This window comes from Schistocerca piceifrons, chromosome 1, assembly GCF_021461385.2.
Source record: "Schistocerca piceifrons isolate TAMUIC-IGC-003096 chromosome 1, iqSchPice1.1, whole genome shotgun sequence".
Lineage (NCBI taxonomy): Eukaryota > Metazoa > Arthropoda > Insecta > Orthoptera > Acrididae > Schistocerca > Schistocerca piceifrons.
This window is the reverse complement of record NC_060138.1, coordinates 886,129,620-886,149,252: the sequence shown is the minus strand read 5'-3', so window position 1 is coordinate 886,149,252 and position 19,633 is coordinate 886,129,620. Positions and strand designations below refer to the sequence as shown.

At 38.4% G+C, this 19,633-nt stretch overlaps 1 protein-coding gene across 5 annotated transcripts in view; it reads left to right on the top strand.

Annotated features, from left to right (window-relative positions):
- Positions 1 to 17,315, top strand: part of LOC124716797 (kinesin-like protein KIF22) — a 331,625-nt gene extending 314,310 nt beyond the window's left edge. For all 5 annotated transcript variants that reach the window (XM_047243381.1, XM_047243349.1, XM_047243365.1 and 2 more), the window contains one exon: positions 16,977 to 17,315. In XM_047243381.1, the coding sequence (XP_047099337.1) occupies positions 16,977 to 16,994 (18 nt within the window). In that variant the 3' untranslated portion in view covers positions 16,995 to 17,315. The remainder of the gene's footprint in view (positions 1 to 16,976) is intronic.
- Positions 17,316 to 19,633: the final 2,318 nt, after the last annotated feature.

Sequence of the window (19,633 nt, the reverse complement as noted above, 5' to 3'; positions counted from 1 at the left end):
GACTCATGCATTTGTGAACAAGCTGTCTAAATGACGTTTCTGGCATTGAACGGCATACACATTCAAGAATTTTCTGAGTTCATTTGCATTTACTATACTTTTTTTCCTTTTGCGCTGTATAGTCTTCTTTTTCTTGCATAAATGAATACAAATTTTCAGGAAATTATTTAATGGCACACAAGGAAGTTCAGTATAATTTACAATTTCGTTTTCTGAATGCAATCTTTTCAGATAATACTGAACGTGTGTGGGACAACATGCCTGTCGAAAATTACCGTTGTGGAATGTTGGAACATATACCTTGCCTGATCATGGTTAGACACAAGACACCAGTCGATCTGCAATGCTAGCCTCATCCATTACAGACAAAAAGAAGACACTCGAAAACCCACTCTAGGGAGTGCTGATCTCTCCTCATGCAATTATTACGTCTTCGGTCCTGTAAAAAAGATTTTGAAGGGTCGACAATTCCAGTCAATTGAGGGTATGCAGCAGGCAGTTATGGACTTCTTCATGTGTTAGGACACAGTGTTTTACCAAATTGGTATCTTCAGCTTGGTGTGCTGCTGGATTAATTGCCTCTATGCTCATGGTGATTTTGCATGATTGTCATACTGATCTGGACTGTATAGCCTTCAGACAGACACTCTCTGATCACCCTGTTTATTTTAAAGCAGTATTCGCAAACTTTTTTTAATTGTTGTCTGCTTCAGTGAATAAAAGTATCTCCAAAATATTCCTGTAAATGGTATGGTCATTAGAGATGAAGTACATTCAGAGTTGGACAAGGATGGAGAAGGAAACTGAATGAAGCTATGCTGTGGATCTAGCCTGATATTCGCATGAAAAGATGTCCAGGCAAGATTTTAGCTTTCCTCCTACCAAATACAGGCCCAGTGTTTGTACCACTGTAAAACAATCTTTGCATTCAAGAAAAGATACTGTTTATGATCCACAGCTACTCTGAAATTTTTTGCTGACTGCAAATTCCTAAACATCCCCTGTATTAGGTATTGATCTACTACACAAGAGTGACATACAGAAATATGTACTGGACCAGGACTTGAACCTGGACTTCCAACTTATTGCGAATAGTCGCCTTAACCCCATTGGCTATCTGTGCACACTCCCTCAACAGACCCTGTAGATTGTCAACAGTGTCTGTCCTTTCAGACATACATGCAAGTATTACAAGCCTAGGCGGGCACATGATGGCAACAACATTGGTCTCTGTTATATCCTAGCCAGTAATGCCACCCGAGCCCGCTGCCAAAAGGTTGGCAGCATCAAAGTCTGGACGCCGTCCGCATAAGCAGCGCCAGCGAGACAGGAAATCGCCTCAAGTCTGCGCGCGCCACCGCTGGCTTCTGGGTTCTTAAGCGCTGGAGTCGCGAGCGCTAGGACAGTTCTGTATTCGCCGCTCAGTTGTATACTCGCCACCGAATTGTGTACTTGCTAGTCAGTTGTGTGTTCATCACAGCAGAGTTGTTGTTTGTCGTCAGCCGACGCTGACCTAGACGCTCTGACTCGAACTAGACAGATCTCTGTAGACACGGAGTTCACTATTGTGTTTCTGTATCTTCGTCAATAAAGATAAGTACCGACTTTTATTTAATCAGAGTGTTTGGGTTTTCATCTTTCTGTTCACTGTTCCAGCGGACCGGTCGGCCCGCTATTAAAAGCGTGGCGGTGACTTCGTAAGCCGTTTCTACAGCGAATTGTTTGTCGCTACGAACGCCGCCACAAAAGTCTCGATCCCTCGTTATCTCATTCTCTCTGTTGCAGCCGTCCAAGTAATATTGCAAGCATTAGATGATGAATCTAATTGCCTACAGTGTAAAGATTTAGATTGTGTGATATAAGGAACAACTTACTATACAACAGAGTAAAGACTATGACATGGGAACAAAACAGAGCAGGAAGTGCTACTATGGAAATTTTGAGTAAAGATGAAGAGGTAGTGTACAAAGATCATGATGATGTCCTCCAGAGATGGGAAGAATTTCTAAAAGAGCTATATGTCACAAATAGCAAACCAGAAACTCTGGAACTTGAATCACACAACAGTGTAAGTGATGACGAGAAAGGACCAACCATCATAATGGAAGAAGTAAAGTCTGCCATAGCTGCAACGAAAAATGGCAAAGCGGTAGGTACAGATATGATACCGGGAGAAATATTAAAATGCTTGAACCAAGATGGAATAAGAAAAATATTGAGATTATGTAATAAAATATATGACAGTGGTGAATGGCCTGAGGACTTTCTGACAACAGTAATGATTCCATTACCGGAAAAACAAGGAACCAAGAAATGCAGCGAGCACAGGACAATCAGCCTCATTTCAGATGCAGCCAAAGTGATGTTAAGAATAATTTAGAAAAAGGCTTGAAAAAGTAATGGAGGAGAATCTTGGCGAGGAGCAGTTTGGCTTTAGACAGAATACGGGCACCAGAGATGCAATAGGGCTCCCATGAATCTTGGGAGAAGTTTATTGAAAAAGGAAGAGACCTATGTGCTTCATTGATCTAGAAAAGGCATATGACAAAGTGGTTTGGGACAAGCTGGCGACTATAATGAAGGAAAAGAGAGTGCACTGTAAAACCAGAAGACTTGTAAACTCATTATATTTTAATCAAAAGTTTCAATTAAAGTGAGAGGAGAAAGTACAAACTGGATCAGACTAGGAAAAGGAGTAAGACGAGGATGCACCTACTCTTTTCAACCTCTACTTGGAAAATATGATTGACCAATTCTCATTAGATGGCAAAGGCGTAGAAATTGGAGGAAGAAGAGTAGGGTGTTTGAGGTTTGCTGATGACATGGTCCTTCTAGTCACAGGGGAAAAAGAATTACAGGATTTGGTGGAGACCATGAAACTAATGGAAAAAAATATGGAATGAAAATTAACACAAATAAAACAAAAGCATTGGCAATAGGAGGAAATAAGCAAATAAAAATTATGCTGAATGGAGAAATACTAGGACAGGTGCAAAATTTTAAGTATCTTGGAAGCAGGATGGACACCGACTGGAAGTGCACCACAGAAATTAAAACAAGGATAGCAATGGCAAAAGAAGCATTTTATAAGAAAAGGGGAATTTTCTGCAGCTGTCTGGACAGAGAATTCAGGAAGAGACTCGTAAAATGTCTTGTATGGAGTGTTCTTCTATATGGCGCTGTGGACTATGAGGAAGAAAGACAGAGAAAGGCTGGAGGCTTTTGAGATCTGCACATGGTTGAGGATGGAAAGAATAAGTTGGATGGACAGAGTAAAAATTAAGAGGTATTGAGAAGAGTGGGAGAGAGAAGACAGTTACTAGATGTAATAAAGAGAAGAAAAAGAAATTGGATTGGGCATATATTTAGAAAGAATGTCAGACTGATAAAAACAGTTTTAAAAGGTTGTGTAGAAGGGAAAAGGAAGCGAGGAAGGAAGAGATTCCAGATAATGGATGACATGATGGACGGTACAACATACAGCAGCCTTAAGAAGGAAGCAATGGATCGCAGAAAATGGAGAGGCAAAGGACCTGCTAACATAGCAGATAACTGATGATGGTGATATATGGAAGTTTATGTCAGTCCGGGCTTGCACTTTTAGCTGAAGTGGCTGAGTTAGATACTAACTCAGAGCAAAATTGATAGATCTTTTCGAATGCTCACCATACTACCATGCAAGCACAGGCATGAAGGGACTCCATTTAATATTTACAAAAAATATGGGTGTTGGCGTTAGTTTAGAGTGGCACTTCCCCTCCATTACTTGCCAATTCCCCTGCTTTCTCCATGGGTGTCCAGCTGTTTTCACATCTATCGGTCATGTTATTCTGCACACACTCTACTTAAGATAAACATGTATAAAAGTATGCAACATTAGCCCAGTTTTCAGAATGATTAACTCCTTCTTTGGGCAAGGGAATAAGATAGGTAGGGAAAGGATTAAAATGGTCCAGTAGATCACTCAGTTCATAGGATGAGAGGAACCCTTCTGATGTGAAAGGAGACATAAAGTAGGAGGTACCAAAAGAGTAGGTGATCAAAGAGAGTAATATGGCAGCTTCAGCACAGTTGCAATGAGGTCAGAGCAAAAAATAAAGTTGCCTATGTTAAGGTTGCCAGCATGTACGTCCTAAGTCACTGATTTAATGAAGCTGCTGCAGAATATGTCACATTCATTGACTGTAGTGCAGCAAAACATGTCATGTCCGTATCACCAAACGCGTTGCACTACACATTATCTCGTGTAGTAATGCATCAGTTTAATGGGCTGGCTGTTGCAAAACCCACTTTGTTCACATTTCAAGAACAGTCTGTTTAACTTCTACATTTCAATGCATATACAGAATGTCCATAGAAAGTGGGAGAATTTTCATGTCTTAAGTTTGGTAGTCCTGGTCAAAGCTGCTGCATCAGTGGTAGGTAGAATCAAAAAGTTCAAGGTATTGAGAACTTTGCTCTTGAGAACCAAAAGCTATCAGTTACCACCCAAGAGTTGAAGTCTTTTAAAAGTACCATCTATTTTGTTTTCATAATCAATTTTTTGATTAATTGAACATATCTTCAGCAAAATAGAAATTATAAACAGCACAGTGTCATTTACTTGAAAACACTTTTCAGTGCAGTATTCTTTCTTGTGTTTTGTGTATTACAGAAATGATAGATAAATAATGAAAAAAAACTTGTTATGTGCTTTAAGCTGACCCTTACCAAAATATTATGGGTTACTATACTGGGTCAAATGAATTTCGTATTGGAAACCCAATGTTTTGTCCCCATCTGTGGAGGACATCTTGAAGAGGGTTCTACTCCTCTCGAAAGTCCAGTGCGCACCTCAGCTCGCTTCTGATGGCAGCAAAGGGATGCAATTAAATGGATTCTGGAATCTAGTGCTGAAGGAGATGTGTGCCATTTTTTACATGGTGGATGAAAGTAACCAATAACAACTCAAATTTTGAAAACATGACCTTATGCCTCTGTGCGCGAGCATATGGAAATACTGTTTTACTTCAGTCTGTAGTGAACCAGTGTGTGCATCAGACCTTTGAAAGAGCTACAGCACACCTTCAAGACATCACCCACAGATGGGGCGAAACATTGGGCTTCAGCAGAAATGAAAGTGTATATATTACCCTTAGCACCTTAAACTGATTCAATATTTCGTGTGTCAAATAGCTTTTAGGTTACCAACACAATCATTAATTTAGAGCAGTGACTTCAATGTAGAAACTTGTAATGGGATTGACAAAATAATTAATTTAGAGGATATCTTTCATAGCAGAGCGCTCCCAGGAAATATCATCCGTCCTGTAGTATTATCAATACTAGCATTACTATATATGGTGAACTCTCCTATGGGTCATTTCCATGTCAAGTAGCCTAAGGATCCCCACTCAACCCTCTCCAAGTGTGATGCAATTTTTGCAAGATGCCTCTACAGGTCTCGTGTGCAGCCATTACAGCTTTACAAATAATATGATGGGGCCACTAGCCTGGCTTATATAAAAGCCAGTTTTCCATGTCACGACAGACACAAATAAATCACCAAGTTTGCTTTACTGTTGCTTATGTTGTAAGGGGACTCCCATCGTGAAATTTGGGAATTCTGCTCAAACTCTTGGGCATAACAGCCTAGCTGCTGAACATGTGTCCATTGTACAACAGATTTATCATAATTTTCTCTCAAAGTAACTCACAATTCTTTTCATGATATATTTGGATCATGTTTTGGCAGATGATAGAATGATTTTTTTGCTGCTAATTTTTTCATCATGTGCAAGTAGCCAACATGTCATAAAACTGTGCAAATGGCTTCTTGATTAGTCATATAATTACTGAGTTCTTCAGTATGAAATAATGAAGAACCTAGAGTAGAATAATGACAACATAATAAAGGGATAGATTGCTACATATCATATAGAAGTAACACATGCAACACTACCACACCCTGCACTCCGACATGTACAGGCCATAAACCCAAATAGCCAAGATGCCCATTATGGCGAGTTATTGTGCTCCCAGTGAGAGAATCTCTGCTCCTGTGGACCAGTACCTTCAGCCTGTTACCCACAACCTAACCCCCCCCCCCCCCCCCCCCTCTTTTTATAAAAGACACCAACCATTTCATCCACCGTCTTTCTACAGTTCCTGTTCCTTTACTACACAGCACCCAGCTGATCACTGTTGATGCCACCTTCCTCTACTTTAACATCCCTAATTTCCATTGTCCTGCTGCTACTGAACACTTACTTTCCCAACTGGCTCCAAACTCACAACCTCCTTCCTGGTCATAGTGACCAACTATATGTTCTCCCACAAACACATCTATGGTAGAGCAGTGGGCACCCACATGTCACTGTCCTATGCCAACCTATTCTTTGGCCATCTTGAGTAATTGTTCCTAACCATCCAGAATCCCAAACCCCTCACCTGGTTCATATTCATTGCTGCCATTTTCATAACCTGGACTGAGCAAGAGGACACTATCAAATTCCTCCAGAACCTCAGAACCTTCTCCCCCATTCATTTCAGCTGGTCCTCCTCAGCACAAAAAGCTGCTGTCCATGGTGTTGACCTCCACCTGCAAGACAGCTACATCGTGCCTCCATCCATGTCAAACCTACCAACCACCAGAATTACCTCCACTTTGACAGGTGCCACCCATTCCGTACTAAGAGGAGGAGGAGATAAGTGTTTAACGTCCTGTCGACAATAAGGTCGTTAGATATGGAGCACAAGCTCAGATTAGGGAAGGATGGGGAAGGAAACCGGCCATGCCCTTTCAAAGAAATCGTCCTGGCATTTGCCTGAAACAGTTTAGGGAAATCACAGAAAACCTAAATCAAGATGGCTGGAGATATAAATATGGCTTCCCGGCTATTACACAAGTTGAAAATATGGTCACTATTTTTTATAAACTTAAAAATTTGCCATATTTCGTGACAGTACCTTTTCCATTAGACGTTTGAAAACAAATATAAGTCTTGGCTTCAGTTGTCTAAGTATGATTCCACAATGCATCGTTGTCGGCTGCAGAAAATGACGTGGTTCAGCGTGTTTCTCTCATTTTGGTGTTTCAAATACAGTTTCTTCCAATGTAGTTTCTTCTTTTCAGATAATACAAAAATAATAGTTAACATAATTCAAAATTATTTATGACTGCGACCTTCACATTGTTCTTCCGTCAACACACACCAAGAGTTAGCTTCCGACTCGGACTGACTATAGTCAAAGACTACTCCAACGTCAAAGATATTTTACACAATCAGTTTCTTTGCTATTCTTCGATACATTTTCTAATAGTAATCAATATGCTTTTACTCTCAAAAACAAGTAAATTAACATATAATAAGACAAATTATAATAAATTCTGACAAAAATATAAGAAAACATTTTCAATTCAGTATCGACAAATACGGTAAAAAAATAACATCTCCCAGATCCATTAGAAGATGAGTTTGAATCATCCTCCTGAATGCGAGTCCAGTGTGCTAACCATTGTGCCACCTTTCTCAGTCTGTTCTGAGAAGCCCCTTCCATTCAGCCGAACCATCTGTAACCATCACATATATAGTGGCGAGCAGTCCATCTCCAAACACACCAAGGGTCTCACTGAGGCCTTTCCGTACCAAAATTACACTCCGCACCTTGTACAAAAACAGATATTCCGTGCCTTGTCTCTCCAGTCACCTACCAGCTCCCACATCCCCACCATCCAGCCACAAAGGACACTCTCCCCGTGACTCGGACCCACCCTGGACTGGAATAACTAAATCACAATCTCCACCAGGGTTTCAACTATTTCTCATCATGCCCTGAAATTAGGAATATCTGTCCCACCTCTCCCATTGTGGTATTCCGCCACCCACCAAACATACACAATATTGTTATCCATCCCTACTCCACTACTGTTCCCAAGCCCCTGCCTTATGGCCCGCAATTGATATAGATGCAAGCCCTATTCCATACATCCTCCTGCTACCACCTACTCCAGTCTGGTCACAGATGCCACCTATTGCAATAAAGGCTGGTCTATCTCTGAAACCAGTTATGTGATCTACAAACTAAGCTGCAACCACTGTACTACTTTCTATGTGAACGTAGCAGCTAACAGGCTGTCTGTCTGCATGAATGACAACTGACAGTCTGTGACCAAGAGACAACTGGACCACCCAGTTTCTGAGCATGCTGATCAACACAACATGCTTCACTTCAGTGACTGCTTCACAGCATGCACCATTGGAATCCTTCCTACCAGCACTAGCTTTTTTGGATTTTGCAAGTGGGCAGTCCACCCTGTAACCCCTTGGCCTGAACCTTTGCTAGTCCCTGTTCTTCACCCACCAGTAACCTTCCCTGCTCCCAGTCCAGCACCACACAGTCTTTTTCCCCTCATCTGCATCTCTCATTCCCTCTCCTCCCCCACAAACTTCCCAATTACACTCAGGGGCAACCCCAACTCCCATCTCTCCCCTCCACATCATGTCCCTGCATGCTGCCAAAAACAGCAGTACGTCTTTCTCTACACTGCTATCCCTCACCTTCCCTGCCTTAGCTGCCTCCTTATCCCCACCACCCACAGATTCTTCTTCCATCAGGCACCGATAATGTGCTCAGTATAGACTTAGTGGCCTGAGATAGTGGTCATATGTGTGTGAGTTGTGCTTGTGTCAATGTATGTGTGTTTTCTGTTTTAGAGAAAGACCTTTTGGCCTAAAGCTCAAACATGTCTGCAATTCGACGTTTCCTCTATATGCTGAGTAGCAAACTACCCTTGTCATAATATTGTCATTATCCAAGAATAAAGTCAATTCAAATAATTTTTTCATCAATTTTGTCTAATTTTAAAAAGGCTATATTTTGAAAGGGTCACCTTAGATTTGATTTTTCTTTCCAGCATTGAAAAGAGCTCATTTTGTTTGGTCAGGACAAGTTTGTTTCATTTGTTAGACAAACCAGTAAATAATGAAGTTCAAAATGTCCTGTGGTGACTATTTTGAACAAAGAATGTGTGGACTTTTTGAATCTGAGTGTTTGAAAATTATGTAAAATCTGTTAAAGCTGCTTCTAGTTGCCTCTGATTTTTCATAAAATGAAAATTATATCGCTCAGAATTTGGAATTCATCATGACACTTTTCACCATCTGTGAACACACAATTATTATTATTGTTCTTATTATTACTATTAGTATTATTTTACATGTGCCATTTATGCATTGAAAGAAAGTCAAGTAGAAGTTAGAATCAGACTGTAGCTTCACAGACTTTCAATTCAACATTTCATTGCAGTGTAGCATTGATTTTGCAGATATTTCTGCAAATCACATGACATTTGCATCTCGAAAAGGATTCAGAAAAGTAAAAGAATTTTCAGCAGAGCAACAACAATTACTTAAAAGAAGAATGAATTACTGTCCTGCTGAAAATATTCAAATCTCTTTATCACGTAGCATTGCTTTAGATAGGTATAAACTGCTGTAAAAGTACTGTTCTTATCCTTTTGATCTAAAGAGCAATATGAAACCTGCTGAGAAATTGTGCCCACAATATTGAAAACTGAAAAAAATTTGGGAGGGGGGGGGGGGGATGTAACAGAAGCCAGCCTCACAGTCAGAAGATGAAACAGAGGAAGTACATCCATCAGAATCACTGAATCGCTCAAGACAAACCTAACTGGTATAAAGATCTCTCCTCTGAAATTTCAAATGGTGTCAATGAGCAACTTCATATGTCATTCAAAAAATGAAATTGAAGTAGCAATTAAACATGAGTTTGCTGTTGCTAGGGGCTTTGATCCAAAAGATTTTGAAACACTTAACATAAGTAAAGTGTCATACACTACTGTCACAGTGAGATGTGAGGAAGTGTGGCCATTTAGCATTTCAGAGCTATAGCATGTACACACGACCATCTTTTACTGGAGGCACCCACATCATTTTTAACTACCATAAAGATTTTATACTTGACATACAAGTTGTTTGATGAAGTTGTGTGCAATATATGCCACTGATGATGGGATGTATCCCCAAATAGCAGTCTGACAAATAAATACTTTTGAAGTGCAACTAATGTAATATAAGATACCTTTTATTATGAATTCATATACTATGTCTTACATGTATTTGATGAGCATTGCTAATATTGTAGGATAATTTTGTTGTATGTTTCATTGTCATTTAATTCAACATGCTACACTTTATGTAACTAAATTCCCATGTTATTGTTCCATTAGCAATGTCACAGGGAACTATAAGTTGAGTTGACAGTAACTCAGTCTTACTAAGATCAGGATCAGTGTGGAGAACATTTTCTTTTCTGTATATGTATTATGTATTTTTGTTTTGGTGACAGTCTAGATGTTGTTGGGGATTTCCTCACAATCTATTAACGGAACAAAAAAGATGTTTATGTATGTTGGTAGCCCCTTTCATGAATGTATCCTGGAATTTTTTCTAGCAGTTAGAAATTCATATGTGCGCAAAGGCTTGCCAGATGTGAGAGTCATGGTGAGTTTCCTTGCACTTTGTGTTACATACTAAATTGTAGACTACCTTAAAACTATTAGTTTTCTGATGGATTTGATGTGACCCAGCATGAATTACTTTCCTGTGCCAACCTTTTCATCTCAGATTAATGCTTGCACCCTACATCCTCAATTATTTGTTTGATGCATTCCATCCTGTGTTTTCCCCTACGATTTTTACCCATTACAGCTCCTTAAAGTGCCATGTAAGTTATTCCTTGACATCTTGCATGTGACCTGTCATACTGTTCCTTCTTCATGCCAGTAGTTTCTGTATGTTTCTCTCCTTGGCAGTTCTATGAAGAACCGCCTCATTTCTTATCTTATCAGTCCACCTCAGTGTCAATATCCTTCTACAGCACCACATCTCAGGTACTTCAATTCTCTTCTCTTCCAGGTTTCTAACAGTTCATGACTGACTTCCATACAATGCTATAGTCCAAATGCACATCTTAAGAAATTTCTTCCTCAGATTAAGACAAAATTTTGAAACTAGTAGAATTCTTCTTCTAAGGAAAACCCACTTTGGTTGAATTTATCTACTTTTTATATCCTTAATTTGGTTGTCATGTTATTTTACTTTCCAGATACCAGAATTCCTTTACTTTGGTGCCCCAATTCTGATGTTGAATTTATCATTAATCTCACTTCTGTTAGTCATCATTACTTTTGTTTTTCTTCATTTTATTCTTAGTCCATAGTGGTTGCTCATTAGACTCAATATTCTCAACAGGCCCTGCAATTCTTCCTTACTTTACAGAAAATAACAATACCATTAGTAAATTTTATCTTTGGTATCCTTTCACTCTGTATTTTGATCCCACTCCTCAATCTTTTTTTGTTTAAATCATTACTTTTTCGATTTATCGACTGAACAGCAGGTACGAAAGACTACACCCCTGTCTTATATTTTTTGTAATTTGAATGCTTAATATATTGTCTTCTATTCTTATTGTTCCCTCATGGTTCTTGTTGCAACAGTAGAGTGCATTTAGGTGTCTGTATGATTGTGAGTGTGAATGAGTGTAATATTGTTGGAAAAAGAGCTAGTGCTCAAAAGCTACTTTGGATCCTATTTTCTGTTATGTGTTACTGTACTCCACGCATTGATCTGCTATAGGCGAGTGGTTGCCTTTCCCTTATTTTCTTGAGAAATTCTAACATGTTGCACCATTTTATATTGTCAAATGCTTTTTTTTAGATAAATAAACCCTACGAAGGTGTGTTTATGTTTTTAAGTGCATTTACATTTTCTAAATCCAAACTGATCAGTATTTAAAATTTTCTAAATTTTCTTTTCCACTCTTCTATAAAATATTTTTGTCAGTAATTTGGGTGCATAATCCATTAAAGTCATTGTCCAATACTTCTTGCACTTTGCTGCCCTTGTTATGTATGGGGTTGTGTGGATGATATTTTTCTGAAACACTGTGGGTATGTCACCAGTCTCATAGATTCTACTAATCAACTTGAGTAGTAATTTGATTGCCTCTTTCCCCAGTGATTTTAGAAATTATGAAGGAATATTATCTGTGCTGTTATCTTATTTAATAGCAAGTCTTCTAAACCTCTATTACACTTACATTATAGAAAAATTTCGTACTACTACTTTTGGATCTCATGCTTGAGAAAGGCCTATTTTGTTTTATCTAGCAGACAGTGACAAAATAGACGTAATCAGATCGAGAAACCACACCAGTTTTGGGCACTATTTGTATTAAAAGCTTTTTCAGTATTAGACAACGACATTTCAGTTTTTCCTGTAGCTAAACGTTTGACAAACTTCGTTGAGGTTCTAGATTCTTTCGCGGAAAGGAAAGCGTACCATTTAAAGCTGTAGCAAGATTAGAGAGAAAAAAGTGCTAGGACCTAAGGATTGAAGAAATGTGTACTGTCTTGCGTGTCTCTTGTCTTTACTGGTTTAATGTATTCTGTATTTAATTTTATGCTACACAAATCAGCAAGGTATTGACTTAGAGGCAATAAAGAGTGCAAATTTTGTGAAGAGTACCTGTTGTCTCGGTTACAAATAATCCCACCCAGTGTTAATTGTGAGCCCTTTTTTTAAGAGGGGCAGAATGTCAAACAGGCCGACTGGAAGCAGGAGAGGCATCCCAGGACATTTTAATTTCCACTGTTCTGAATATAGTTTGATGGCATCCATTACAAAATATACATGTTCAATTCCACAGAGCAAAAAACAGTGACGTGCGGTAGAAGAATGCTGTGTGAAGAGGCATGGCACTGCACTTTGGCACACTTAAGACCTAATAACATTTCTTACATTTCCATGAACATATATGCTTTATGTATCAGACTCTTCAGAAAAATGTGCACTACAAAATGAACATATATTTGGAAAGTCGAATTTTGTAAATTGTTGAGATGCTATCTCAAACGCTCGAGCGAGGGGGGGAATGGAGGCACCACTATCTAGTATTGCCCTGGTTCGGAAATATCGTAGATCCGGGAGTGATGCGCAGAGCAGTCTGAGTTATAATGGGGATGTGGGTAGTGTCCACGTGGCCCGTATTTACAATTAGTGATTTTGCTGTTTCCTCTGCATTTACTGCTCTCATGTCAAATTAAAACAAAACGGAATTCTGTGGCCGGGAGCCTTCAAGTGAATTAAAATACTTTAATATAGTTATGGAAGACTAAAATATGTTATTAGTTTCAGATTTTATTTCATTTCCACCTTTCCGACAGTCAAGCATTAATCGCCTTGCAGAACAGTGAAGTTATTTTTGTCGGTTTGCTGAAGAAATCTTTTTCGCAGAGGCAGTCAATTTATTTGAAACGAAGTGTTTAAGTACACATTATTGGCTAGCTTCGACTGCTCGCTGCATTTCAAGCACACGTTTTCATCTTCTAGCACGTATGGCATTGTGCCATAATAAAGAACCAAATATGAAATAATACAGTATTGGTACTCCAAGAGAATTTGTATCCAGAAAACCACACTGAAAAGCTTAATATCAGGTCAAGGCCTACTTCATTGGGAATCTGGACATACAAGTGTTCATTTTAGTACGGTTCACAAAATTTGAGTATCCTCTGGTGTCTTGTTACTTTTATGACATTTGATAGATCTTTTAATGTTTCACATGTATGAACATACGGGCTTCCTACGTCTTTGTACCTGTGCAAGTGCGGTGATGCCTGTTATCTAGCGCTCTCTGGCAACTGCTGAAATGAACCTATTGCTAACAGGTTGCTGGAAAATATTTGGAATGGTGGTTTGAAAAGCATTACTAACAAAATATACTTCCTTTTATGCAAAATGAACTATGTGCGAGAATGTATGATGAGTTTCTTAATCTCAAAGCATTTGAATCTCATTTAAAAAACAGCTCTTTGATGACAAGCCATTTAGAAGAATTTAGAGCCCAGAATATCAGGCATTTATGTCGTTATTAAAAATTTAATTGGCACATTTGTGTGATATGTGTTAAAGTGTTACATGTGCAAAAAATGTCAACATTATAAGTGAAAGCTTTGCTTTTCTTGTAGCAACACTATGTATATGAATTTAAACCATTAACTTTTGCTGTTTGTGTGTTCGCGCTACTTAACAGGGATGTTGCTATTGGCTGTCTACATCACGTGTCCTATGCTCTGAATATCCACTGTCATCAACTGGCAAGATCACGTGACGTGAGCCATGATTATCTTACGAAAGTGCATTGCAATCTCAATTTCAATGCTTCGGAAAGTAACATGGTGATGTTTGGTGGAATTCGAGTTTATACTTTCTTAGTATGAAAATACGCAGCTTACATATTGCAGCACGTCAAAGATCTTTTCAAAATATATTTTTTTCCTGTGAGTTTCATTTTATAAAGTGCCGGGAAATTCTACGCTGGTGTATAAAACCATAACCGTTCAAAAGTTGATACGTTTTACAGTTCTGAGGGAAAGTATAATGTCACTTAAATCACCCGAGAGAAAGTGCATTTTTAACCGGGAAATCCATGAAAAATCTGGGAATTTTTTATCCTTGTCCGCGTATACACCCTGTACTACAGCTCAAAATGGACTGTCTTATGAAATGTAAGTAATCCAACTCGCTAAATGAAAAGTTTTGTGAAATAAGTTGTGATAAATCTTTAGCTGAGAACTTCTCACCTAAGCTTTCAAATCCATTACTGTTCACAATTGCAAGCTTTGAACTGCCACTGCTTTTAGCTTCAGATGGCAGTGAAACTTTTTTAATGTAAATATTGGTTTTTCCTTGCAGCAACTATAATTTACCTTTTATGGGACCGTGAGCTGATAAATCAATTTATTGCAGTAACAGCTGCTCTGGGACACTCTGTAAGACTTCCAGTGTTTGTACGAGTGCTGGAATTTTCATTTAAGTTTCAAACCTGAAAGTAACCTGAAGGTATTAGATTAAATGAAGACAGTAGGCCGCATTAAAATTTGATTTCTACAAATGTAATTTCTCTCCAACATATTGTGTAATATGAATCATATTCATTTAGTAAATGATGACTGATAAGTGTCGCAGAGAAGATATTGTCAAGCTATGCCCCAAATATGAGTAGTGTGCAGCTTTTCTATTATGTAACTGTTGCTATGGAATTTCTTCCTCTTCGTCATAATTTTCTTCCAGCAGTCAATACAACAACAAATTGCCGTCACTAATTTGAGAAATTTGCACGAACTGTTCACGGCTGAGTTGAAGACTACTTGCACATAGCCCAGTTAGGCAGTGCACAAGGTGCCAGTGTGCTCAAATAAAACGCTTTAACTTCTGTTTTCTCTATACTGTAGTTAGAAGTGGTTTTCCTTCCAGTTTTAAAAACGGTTTCAACATGTTAGCTACATATGTATAACCTAAAATGAACCAATGTGAAGTAGCCAGCAACCACATTTTTCACAGAAAACCCTTCAAATTTTTTGCCGCAATGTAATTGGAAATTTGTGTGCCATGGTTTCCTCAGAATAGAATGAGAGGTATTATATACAGTAGTGTAGAAATTTAGAATAAGTTATTTTTTATAGTTTAATAAGCTTTTATTGTTTACAGCAAGTAAATTGGAAAACTCATTTTACTCATGTACAGCTGGCTGTGAGTCGCCTCATGGGACCCATTCATTATTTTGCTGTGCGGTCTTTTCTCTTACTAATGCTCATTACATATTTCTGACTTTAACAGTACATCGAACAACTATTTACTTGTATGTTAGGTCAACAGCTTAAGTGCACAATCAATACAATAAACAAAACAGATCCGTTCGCCTTTGGCTTTAGACCCTCGTGTCTACTTGTTCTCCTCCCAGTCTTTTTGAATTGTACATCCTCCTCTTGAGAATTCTGAACAGTGTATTCACTGTTACTAGCTAAAATTTATTGCTGAAATCAGTTACTGAATTACATACTGGGTATCCTCATATACTTTTCTAACCCCTCATCTGTTGGCGACCTCAGCATGTGTCCCTGAACATTTTGTTGCCACTGTCAATTATCATTGAACTGTTTACAGTAACTCACCCCCCTTTGCTACCCTCCTATTCACGATAAACCATACTTCTATCAGACCATTTTCTAAATGTGTTATATTACCCTACATTTGTCTGACCAGAAATCCTTATCTTCTCCCCACATCTCTCTGGTTTACCCCCTAGTAGATCTAGACTGAGCCTTTGCATTTCTGATTTTCAGATCTAACTTCGCTACTACATTCACACTTCTGACATTCAACACTCCAATTCATAACATGTTACCCTTTCATTGGTTGTACAGTCTCTTTCTCACGGTCAGTGCTCCTTTGGCTGTACCCTACTTTAGATATGAATAGGGGCTAATCCATGATATTTTTCAAATGGCAAGATCATCATTACATCTCTTCACTTACATGCCACATGTCCTGTGGATATATATAGTGTATATTCACCTGTTCAGTATAGTAGTTTTGACTGCCATCTCCGCCTTCTTTGACAGGGCAATTGGTGAGGGTGAATATTTGTACTGGAAATCTTCAGTCTCCATTGATATAATTTGTATTCAGAATTTAAGCAGTGACTAGAATTAAACCCAATACCCAGAATGTTTCAATTATTAGTCAAAGATATTTCTCAAAGACCATGGTAACAACTGACTAGGTGAGCCGAAATACTAGTTGAAATATGACAATGGCATACTGCTTCCAATATGTCAACGTACAGTATACACTTTCAGTTGAATATTGCTTGACTTTTTATTTCAAAACATAAAAAGTTAAATACCATTTTCTTGTTATTTCTGTTCAGAAGGGAAAAAGTATCATTTAGGAAGACCATAGTGGCGTCAAGAATGTCATAAAAGAAAAATACTCAATTATTTATAATTAGTTGTATGTTGGTAGTGTATGAGGTGGTGTTATTTTATAAGACGTGTTGTTTCATAAAACACAATGAAAAAATTATTTAATATCATGATATTTCATGCATCTTGTATGTGATTCTAGGCAAACCTTGTCATATGAATCATCCCTGAAGATATAACCACAGGACACCAATACTTTACACTGAAATGAAAACACAAAGGGTACTTGCAGTGCTTTTGTGTGCAGTTATTTCACTTTAGAGAAAATAGTAATAAACAGAATAGGAGGCTCAAGGGTGCCTCATAAGCACTCTTAAAGCTCACATTTTCAGAACTGCAAATGTGTAATTTTTGTATATTTTAAGAACTTAAGTTTTTTGAACTTATTATACTTGTCTTCTAATTGATGTTAAAAACTTCAGATATTTTCTTTATCTAATAAATGATATGTACTATTGTGAGTACATTTGTAGAAATTTAATGATGTTTTGGGGTATATCAATAAAAATGTTATACCTTCCAACCTCCCTACCTTCCTTTTATAGTTTAATTTTGCAGTGATCAGGCATTGGTCTGGAATAGTTAACACAGAGAACATGAATTGTTGCTAAGAGAGCTTGACCATATTGTCTAATAGGAACAAGTGTCTCTTCACTTTATGAATATTAATGTTCCTCAGACTGAAGTGAAGAAATGTTGCTTTAAAGGATAACAGTACAGGCCATTCTACTTCATTTACTGACTTTACAAAAACAACACTCTTTCTTACAATGCCTAACCCAGCCACAATTGTCTTAATAGTTAAAAAGTTTTCCACATTCACATTGAAGGTTGCAACTGTATTGCTTTTCCAAATTAATCTTTCAGGTGGTAAGTGTCCACAATAAACTTTTTATAACTCTTCACTTTATAAAATTTTTCACCAATGAAAGCTGCTGACAGACAATGATGAGCTGTTTCATCCACTGATTTCATATGCAGTTATACGCCCTATGAACCATACCATTACTCACTACTGCCTTCACAAACAGTGTAATATTTCCAAATTCATAAATCATCACTTCAGGAAACTGTTAAAATAATTCTGACATAATGCATGTACACACAATTGTTTTGCACAAAACCCGAAAGTCGATGTCCTTTTCACATTCTGATGCATCCCCAGTAGCTCTTGGGCATTGTTGAAAGAAATAGCAAGACAGTGCTTCTGCTGGATAAACACACTCTCAGCTTCAACAGTTCCAGAGAACGAACCAGCAATGAGTAAAGGACACAATTTAATGTCACACTGTTATCAATAGTCATACCATTTATAACCTGTTATAATAACTTTGGTTTAATTAGGATGGGAAACACATTTTTTTTGTGGAAGTTGAGTTTGAAATGCGATTGTGATGAATTGAGGTGCTTCTAACTGCACTGATGTTTTAATAGCTCAAGTATGTGTGGATGCTGTAGGTAGGTCTGGGTATTCAAAAATCTCCCATGATTGGAAGGTTAGCGGTAGATAGGTGCCGGCATTCAGAACTGGTCCGCAACAGTGATGTGAGGCATTTTCCATACTGTAGTATTCATCTTTATTTAAACATTCTCTGCAGCTGTTTGAACGTCACTTGCACTCCGCACCAAAATAAGTTTCTGTTTAGCGTTCATAATAATTCGCTGTATGTCCTCAAAAAACCCATAAGCATTTTTAGTGGCACGCAAGCGGTAAATCGGCTGTATCCCCCCTCACCATCAGGTGCATCTATGAACAATCTCGCGTTTTCCACGCTGTTTGAATCAGAGGCTGAGGCTGAAATGTACGTCTTAAGGGTTGACGTTATGCCGACATTGTGTGAAACAGGAATGCTAGTGCATTTCGCGTGAGCTTCGATAGCATTACCACAGTGCCGCCAGCTTTCTTAAATGTTCAGTCCAGATGCAGGAAGCTCTTCCAAAGCAATGTTATGGCATCCTGATGCTGGGTAACAATCCTAATTTCATCATTTTCATTGTTAAATGTGCTTGAAGCGTAGGGTTTGTGTGAGTGATATTCATGACGTATAATTCGGTCATCATACTCTACTGACTGAGTTACGTTGAGCGACGTCATTCTGCGGTTTTAAACCTGCTGAAATGAGGAATTTGTAATTAAGGTGTGTTATCACCTTGCCCTTCCGCGATGCACTGATGGGTTGTGAGCTCGTTGTTGCTAGCTTTATACTGTACTCCCATCTCGCCTTAGATGCAAGCGTACAATGATCTCTTCTCCTCGAAAGTTAATAAGCTGATTATTCTGGGCAACAATACGCAGTTCTAGGTAATCCAATGTCTGAACTGTCACTGGGAGATGTATAGCGTTTGTGGGGGCTTGAACTATTTTATACCCAGTACCGACTGTAGGGAAGAATCCGTAAATTGAGTGAATCAACTTATTGTTGAGGTATGAGTTTGTGGCAATATTGCACTCAACATGGATTGTGCTGACTGGTAGTATATCTGCAGCTTGATCCGATGCATAAAATTTAGTCGCGCCCTTCACCAAAACATGATCCTTTGCAAAACCTAGCAGTGGACCTATTGAATCTCTCTGTCTAAAGTCAGTCCTAGCACTCTCTGTCCGTATTTCAGATTTAAGGGTATTAATGTTTGTGCGTAGTTCAATACCTTTTCCTGACTGTTTTAAGACTTCGTTTAAATCATCAGTATTGTAGGCACCCGGTTGTATTTGTAGAATCTCCTTCCGACCATCAATTTCCAGATGCAGTTTATTGTTGCTCTTTGTGATATTTGGAATGGTGTTATACGTCTCCAGAC